This window comes from Rhipicephalus microplus, chromosome 3 (assembly GCF_043290135.1).
Source record: "Rhipicephalus microplus isolate Deutch F79 chromosome 3, USDA_Rmic, whole genome shotgun sequence".
In the NCBI taxonomy this organism is placed as follows: Eukaryota; Metazoa; Arthropoda; class Arachnida; order Ixodida; family Ixodidae; genus Rhipicephalus; species Rhipicephalus microplus.
In genome coordinates this window covers 106,448,870-106,457,488 of record NC_134702.1, presented here as the reverse complement: position 1 = coordinate 106,457,488, position 8,619 = coordinate 106,448,870, and the positions used below count along the sequence as shown (strand labels likewise).

The 8,619-nt window shown below is 44.4% G+C and overlaps 1 protein-coding gene and 1 non-coding gene across 2 annotated transcripts; both read left to right on the top strand.

Moving 5' to 3' along the window:
* On the top strand, positions 1 to 1,409 carry LOC142802894 (uncharacterized). Its single transcript, XM_075887974.1, has one exon. The coding sequence runs from the start codon at positions 1 to 3 to the stop codon at positions 1,282 to 1,284; it is 1,284 nt and encodes a 427-aa protein (XP_075744089.1). The 3' UTR covers positions 1,285 to 1,409.
* A 3,466-nt stretch (positions 1,410 to 4,875) lies between these two features.
* TRNAM-CAU (transfer RNA methionine (anticodon CAU)) lies at positions 4,876 to 4,948 on the top strand. The gene has a single exon. It is a non-coding gene; the product is annotated as a tRNA-Met (tRNA).
* The last annotated feature ends 3,671 nt before the right edge of the window (positions 4,949 to 8,619 follow it).

Below are 8,619 nucleotides of genomic sequence, written 5' to 3'. Positions count from 1 at the left end.
ATGGAAAGCTCATCCCGAGCAGCAACAGCGGCCGACGCCGGCCGCGGTACAGCGTCTCCTCTCGTTCCAAAGGACTACAGGATTATTCTGCCTTCGTTGCCATCAGGTGAAGCGATGCGTCGAGCAGTAGCTCTACACTGCGACGTCAGCGGCCGACCGTACCGCATCGACGACTTCAGGAAACCTCTCAAAGATTTAGGCGTCATACAGCAAGTAAGTGGCATCGGAGCATATCAGATGTCGCACGTGTGGCTATTGAACATGAAGACCGTGGAAGCAAAGAAAGCGCTGACAGACGCAGGCGTTATCAAAGTTAAAGACCGGGTATGTCTAGTCATTGACCCGACGCGGCAAGAAGTTAAAATGAAATTGCACTGGCTAGCGTTCGATGTTACAAAAGACGCTATTCGACGTGCCTTCTATGAATACGGCGACGTTAAGGAGGTGACCGATGACCGATGGAGAGTTGAGGATTTTGAAGGAGTTGAATCGACCACTCGTGTAATACGCATGCAACTACGAGATGGCGTTTCTGTGGATCAACTGCCCCATCAGGTGCGTATTGGCAGCAGTACGGCACTGGTCGTGGTGCCGGGAAGACCGCCTTTGTGCTTGCGGTGCCGAAGCACGGGGCATATGCGACGCGATTGTAAGGTCCCAAGGTGCAGCGAATGCCACTCTTTCGGTCATGAGCAGGATGAGTGTAACCGTTCATACGCACGAGCTGCAGGGCGACGACCAGAGACTCAACAGAGTGAACTTCTCATGGATGAGGAGGAATCTGAACAAGCGTCTTTGCCTGCGATACCACAGAAGCAGACGACATCGGACGACACGCCGGTGCTGAAGAAAAGCAAGCAAGTTTCTTCAGCCCAGGACACGAACGCCGGGCGGACGATGGGAAGTCAAGCGGCCCCAACGACTAGCGAAGAGACGCGTCCTGCGCCTGCGATGCACGCCGCGTCGCAGCTGCAAGCAACGCGCCCTGAAACGCCGGCGTCCCAGGCCAACGCTGCTTCGACTCCTCTAAACTCGGCTTCACAGCACTCTTTGGCGAACGAAACACACGAAAATGAGGATTTGCCTAGTGATCTGGATACCTTAAACATGGAATTAGAATCGGCGTCTGCAAAACGCCGTCGCGATTCAGACGACGGTGCTCAAGTAGACGAAACGCAAGTAAAGTCGGAAATGCAGTGGAAGGTGGTCAGTGGAGGCAAGAAACGAAACTCTGCCCGCCAACGGTCGTCGTCGCTCAAACGCGACGATGGCCGCTCAAACTAAAGGTGAACAACATGGATCCGCCCTGGACGACGAGAGCCCAATAAGTGAACGTGCAGGGCTCTCAGCTTGGACCCGCTCACCGATCACGTCGCTGAGCGGGTTCGTGAAAGCAGCGACGCTCAATATACGAGGACTGGCTTCCAGGAAGAAACAGAATCAGCTCTACAGACTAGCCATGGACCAAGACCTGGACATTATTGCAGTTCAGGAAACCAAAGTGGAGAGCGTGGGCGCCACCGAGAGCCTACTGCAACGTTTCACCGGACGCTACACCGCCAGCGTCAGTCATGCAGTTGGTAGGTCGGCAGGGTGTGTGATCTTTGTGCGGAATAGTTTAGGTGCCAGTGTTCAAAACGTCACGTCTGACTCATCCGGAAGGTTTGTTGTATGTGATTTGACCTTCTTTTCTCTTAATTGGCGAGTGATTTGTTTATATGCACCTCTTAAAGTTGATGAACGGTGTGCAACATTCGACGAAATTCGTACTTATTGTGAATGCGATCGCATAGTCATCCTTAAGGGAGATTTTAATTGTGTGATCAGTGCCGATGATAAAACAAGTACATCCAATTTCAAAGACTCCAGCACAGTCGCGTTAACGAATCTAATTTCTGACTTAGACCTTGAGGATGTTGCAGAGTGTATTGGTAAAGGACCAACACTGTATACGCATTTCCAAGGCTCCAGTCATGCGCGCCTAGATAGGGCCTACGTATCACTGGATTTAATTCCGATTATCAGTGAGTATAATGTTCTCCCTATTTCATTTAGTGATCATTGCTTAGTATCATTTGTAATAGGTAAAAGGAATAGACGTAGACCAGTATTTAACTGGGACACGTGGAAGCTGAATTCTAATCTCTTGGAAGATGAAAAATTTATGGACAGTGTTCGAGAGGCGTTGGTAAACATAGATAGTGGAGACCAAAAATACGGGGTGAAGTGGGAACAATTTAAACAGAATATAAAGTTGATAGCTATAGAACGCTCATGTGTAATAAAACACGGAAAGAGTGAAGAAGAAAGAACCCTACGTTTAAATCTCAAAGAACTGCTAGCAGAGGACAGCAAAACGCCAGGCTTATTCACAAATGATATAAGGTCAGTAAAGTCCAAATTGGAACAAATTGATGAGGAGAAGTATCGTGGCGCACAAATAAGGGCAAAGGCAGAGAAAATGACCGTAGGAGAGAAACCGACCAAAAGAATGCTTGGTCTCGAAAAACGAAACGCTCAGCGGAATGTTATACATCAGATTGAATACATGGGTAACGTTACAAGTGAACAAAGATATATAGAGGATGCTTTCAACGAGTACTACACCACTTTATTTGATAAATGTAAAGTAAATGTAGATGAATTCAAGAATGAATTTTTAAAATTAATGCCAAAGGTTGAGGACTGCAGGAAAGACAGCCTTGAATGTCCTATTTCTGAACCGGAAGTGACAAAAGCAATCATTGCTCTCCATTTGGGAAAGTCCCCAGGACCTGATGGCTTAACAGCCGCATTTTATAAGGAATTCAAACACGAACTAGCACCGATCCTGGCAGCGGTTTTTAACGAAGCCCTAGACATAAAGACTTTGCCACCTTCTTTTCTGCTATCTCATACTATTTTAATACCAAAAACTGAGGACGCAGTTAAATTACGTGAAGTGAAATCGTACAGGCCAATTAGTCTCTCAAATATCGACTACAAGATTTTGATGAAAGTGCTAGCAAGGAGACTGCAGACAGTTATTAATAACATTGTAGGCGACCACCAGACATGTGGAATCAAACGGCGCACTATATTCACAAACATTCACAAGGCACGAAGTGTATTGGAGTGCTGCGATGCCACAAATGATCACATCGCGATGATCCAGATAGATTTAGAAAAAGCATTTGACCGAGTACCGCACGAAATTCTTTTTCTTTTAATAGACTATGTCAATGTTGGCAAAGTAATTCGAGATACAGTTCGAATGGCATATACTGGATGTAAAACTCGGCTAATCATCAACAAAGTTCTTGGGAAACGAATTAATGTCAGACGTTCTGTACGACAAGGCTGCCCTTTGTCTTCCCTCCTATTTTCAATTTATATAGAGTCATTTTGCCAAAAAGTCATGAAAAGCAATAACATAGTGGGGTACAAACTACAAGAAGCTGAAGTGCGGGTACTGGCATACGCAGATGATATAGCTGTGTTTTGTAAAGATTATGATAGTATCACTGAAACCATAAAAATTGTAAACCTTTATTGTAATGCAAGTGGTAGTTTGGTAAACTGGAGCAAGTGCCTGGGTTACTGGCACGGCGAATGGCCTGTGACTCCACAATTTGTGGCTGGTATTTCATGGACTACTACTCCGGTACGATACCTAGGTGTGCCATTAGAATATTATTGTGACAGTGAACCGTACTGGCGGCGTCAGGCCGTGGAGCTACGAGAAAAAGCTGAAAACTTCAATGGTTTCCAGTTATCAATTTTCGCCAGAGCGACATTTTGTAACGTATTTTTAGTCAGTAAGCTCTGGTATGTCCTTCAGGTAATGCATTGTTCACGTGTGAATCTACAGAAGCTTCATCGAATATTTGCTGTTTTCTTGTGGGGTTCTTCTTGGGAGCGAACAAGTAGAACTAACTTATTCAGACGGGTTCGCTCTGGAGGACTTGGTCTGTGTCATTTGTACCTTCGTCAGTTAGTTAATCGGTTTATGTTTTTCCGAAATAATCGAGACCCATTCATACGTACTGTTATACAGCTTAGGCTTGGAAGACGGTTGCCAGAATTTGTGGTAGCATCTGTTCACATGAAAGCAAGTGTTAGAGGTTTCTTAAAAGAAGTTGTTGATTCATGTCTCTTTCTAAAAACGCGTTTTTCATTGGAATACCTCAGTACGGTTTCGCGTAAAAAGTTATACAAAGATTTAGTAGAAACAGTTCTTCCTGTTCCCCTATATAGAGCATTATACCGTGTAGGCCCAGGCCAAAATGTCTTAAGCCGTGTTAAAAAAATGGAGGTAACACCTGGAGCGAAATCCTTTTTCTTTAAGTTGCACACTGGGACCTTGCCCGTGAAAACATGGATGCAAGAAAAAGGCTTATTCGTTCCTTGGGGTGTTGATTGCCTTCTCTGCAAAAAGCCGGAAACAATTGAACATGTTTTCCTGGACTGCTGGGATGCAGTCTTTTTCTGGGATGTTCTCCAAAGGACTTTGAAAAAGGATCTGCCTCTCGATGCCTATGGCATCAGATTTCTACCAGTATCAAATGAAGAAGGAATACCTTTCGACCTAGTTATGTTACTGGGCCTGCACGGTATATGGCAATCTAGAATGGCGGTGCGCCATGCTGATGTTAACGCACGTCCGGTCAGGCAATATTTCTTTCAATCTGTCTGTTCGTTCGTGGAAGCACAAAAGGTTCAACAAGAGGTGCCCGAATGGCTTCATCAAGTAGAAAGCCTTCTACAGATGAAGGAATTTTAAAAAACCTGTTAAATATGATGCTTTTTACCTCTTTTTTGTTTCATGTTTCTACTTTGTTTGATGTATATATGTTTGTGAATGTTGTATGTAAACAGGCAATAAAGAAAGAAAAAGCCTCGGTAGCGCAGTAGGCAGCGCGTCAGTCTCATAATCTGAAGGTCGTGAGTTCGATCCTCACCCGGGGCAAGGCGGCAATTTTTTTTTATATGCCCGGAATACACGGGGACCTCTACCGAATTAAGCTTTTCTGAACTCTCGCAAGCTGTATGTTTTTTTTGTTATTAATTTTGTTCATACATTAGGCCAGAGGTGTAACTTTACGTAAAGACTCTACCAGGGTCAGCGGGAATGGTTAGTGAAACCAGAATAAGGCTGCGTGATGGCGGCACCCAAAATAAATATCCAGTTTGTCGGGTTCATTTCGGCATGACGCCGCATGTCTAAAACAAAATTCTCAGTAAGGCCTGCAAGACCAGTGGTTCGGGGGGCCTTTCTCTGTCCCGGCATGGACGAGCTCGCGGGAGAGACAGATCAACCTTCTGTTCCTTCCTTCATAACAGACGCCTTGGCGTTCAGCGTATCCACTGTAGTCCTATGCTTGGAATGTGATGCCCTTCAGTGGCAATAAATCATTAAGTGATACGTGAGCCGTGATAACAATCATAATGGCTTGTGGAGGGACTAGTTATAACATAATTAATGAAAAAGACAGCGCTGCAATGTTCCCAAACACGAAGACTAGAACGACACATGGCAAGAAAGACGCAGAGAAGTGTAACCTGAATTACTGCGACACAGATATTTCGGCACACAGCAGCGAGAAAAATTGTAGAAGCATACAGTACTATGGTTGAGGAAGTTTGGATGCACGCGTGAGTTCCCCGTCCTTCCCACATACAGATGGGTAATTGCTAATTCCAAGAAAACAAAGCTAACTTGAATCACCATGCATGGTTCATCTTGGTTTCTGATGTGACATCGTGTTAAAGGTAATAATAATAATAATAATAATAATAATAATAATAATAATAATAATAATAATAATAATAATAATAATAATAATAATAATAATAATAATAATAATAATAATAATACTAATAATAATAATAATAATAATAATAATAATAATAATAATAATAATAATAATAATAATAATAATAATAATAATAATAATAATAATAATAATAATAATAATAATAATTATTATTACACACTAACCCTGACACTAACCCTGTTTCTTTCCGCAACAAATTGGTCTTACATTTTGGTTGATAATTTCATGTTCACAGCTTCGTTCTTGTATGTATATGACATTCATAATGCTGTGCAAAAAGTTTCTTTGTAATGCGCTTATTGCCCCCTTATTTTTTGTGCTTTATTTTTGTTTGCTTAGGACGAACTGTTCACACTTCCTGCAAGCGCTTTCATGATTTTCCCAGTGTATTATACCACAATCTGTGCCAATTTAACTTACACGTATTGTACACTTCCTAACTGCTGCGTGCCACGAACTGCATCTTTCTAGTTTTTTGGTAACGATGTATGATGTCAATTTATACTTACTTATTTCTTGTTTATTTGTTACTCATGTCTCGAGCTTACGTTTTGGCACCTTTCGCTCTTTTACTTGTTGTACATGTCTTTGTTAGCCCCCCTTACTCAATGCCCTAACCAAGGGCCTGTAAGGTACCTGTAAATAAATAAATAAATAATAATAATAACACGTCCTTTTAGCACTGTTAGCGTTCATGGTTGCCCATGCACGATTCGCCCGCAGTGCCCGTTCTTTTTGTGTTTACGCTCACCATTCTTTATTAATTTATTTGTTAGATGCACTACACTGGTGACGTTCTTGCCAACGGGTCCACGTTATGCTAGCACTTTTTCCTCCACGGACGTTCTGACCCGTTACGGTGGTCTACCGGTTATGTTGGTACACAACTGCTGACTGCAGGTCACCGGATGGAATCTGGGCGGTGACGACTGCATTTTTGATGGAGGCGAAAGCGTTTGAGGCCCGTGCCTATAGATTTAGGTGCACGTTAAAGAACCTTAGGTGGACGAAATATTCAGAGCCCTCAAATACGGTGCTCCTCCGAATCATATTTAGGTACGTGAAATTCCAGATAGTGGTCCTGATTGCAGCTCCGTCCCTCGAGCAGCTACGCAGTAAAACGACACACCATGCTTTATGAGCCACTCCATAGGATCGAGCGGATACGGCACACTTGGCTGCAAAAACCATGGTCGATTGGAAAGGGCAAGGAATCGCCACGCGCGCCACACACGTCTCAAGCGGTGCCTTGGCGCCTCCTTCAAACGAGCACGTGCCCGAAACCGGTGGCGCACAGCAATATATTACCCACGCAGGTCAGTACTCCGATGGCTGTGAATTATGCTAGGGAAGGACGGACCTATCTCACATCCTGTGGGCCAGCCAAGAGGTGGTCCGACAGGGTCGTGCAGTAAGCGAGGGGCGCCATTGCTCAGCACAGATCCGGAGCAATCCGGTGGGTCGAGAACGCCATCAGGACCCAACAGCTCCTGGATGGCGTCTAGGCGTGGGTTCCGCGCTATTTAGGCCGCTGGATATTTACCATCCAGTTTGACCCTTCTCGTGTCTTTCTGGGTTTGTGATTTGGATCTTCTTGGTCGGCCTCTCATCAGAAAAGAGGAATTACGTATTTTTCTGCGTCACAAACCACGTGGAACAGGAAGCGCCAACAACTGGCCAATTTCACGAAGCAAAGAAGGCTTCCTTACAATATCTGGGGTTTTACGTCCCAAATTCGCGACATCATTATGCGGCACGCAGTAGTGGAAAGCTTCAGAAATTTCGACTACCTAATGTTGTTCAACATGTACTGATGTGCACTGTTTCTAAAGCATTTCGCCTCCACCGATATGCTACTGCCGTAATCGGGATTGAACCCGCTACCTTCCGGGGTCGGCAGCCGAGCCCACTAACCACTGATCCACTGTCGCCGACGAAAATGCAAGTTTCCTCACTCACGCGTGGTTGCTGAATAGCACGCCCAAGTGCAAGCGTGTTAGACGCGTAATATCAGCGTCACTATCTACGCTCTGGAATATAATGGCCAAGGACGCGCATTTGATAAGGAGAACCTAGTAAGGTCCGAAAAAAACAAACAAAGCAAATATGGGCTTCTACACACATCCGGCGAGACAGGGTGAGACAACAATGAAGATTGATTGTCTCAATGAGTGTTCTCGGAGGCAGGGCCCGTATCGTGTGAGATAAATTGTCTTTCGAGAATGTTATATGTGCCTTATCCCTGGTCGTCGCTGGAGGCTGATAGCTGCGCTAACGAACGTGGGACGTCTCACAAGCCAAGAATGAAGGGTTGCACGTACGCCTGTTGCGACTGCCTTCAGGCATCCACAATTACTATCCAGGCCCTTGATAAAAAAACGAAGAGTAAGTTCAAGAGCTCGCTTTCTTCGTTAGACGCAATATTAATGAAAAATAAGAGACAACGATGTCCAAAAAAGTATAGGGGATGTTACTAGAAGTGACTAGTGTAAATGTGAAGAAAGAAAAGAGGACGAAAAGATGACCTGTCGACGAGGGGAGCCGAACCTGCGACCTTCAAATTATACGGTGGATGCTATACGACTGAACTATACACGGTTGCGGTCATCCCCCCACGTCCACTTTGCGGGGTATTTATGAGCTATTTGGATAAGAATGGACACTATGAGTGAGGCCGACGCTTGGACAAACGTGATGTGTTGAGGCGCCGTGAATGTTTCACTTAACAACAACAACAACAACAACAACAACAACAACAACAACAACAACAACAACAACAACAACAACAACAACAACAACAACA

What these genes read in the sequence shown, in the direction of transcription:
- LOC142802894 (XM_075887974.1), top strand. Translation starts at nt 1, where the DNA reads ATGGAAAGCTCATCCCGAGCAGCAACAGCGGCCGACGCCGGCCGCGGT.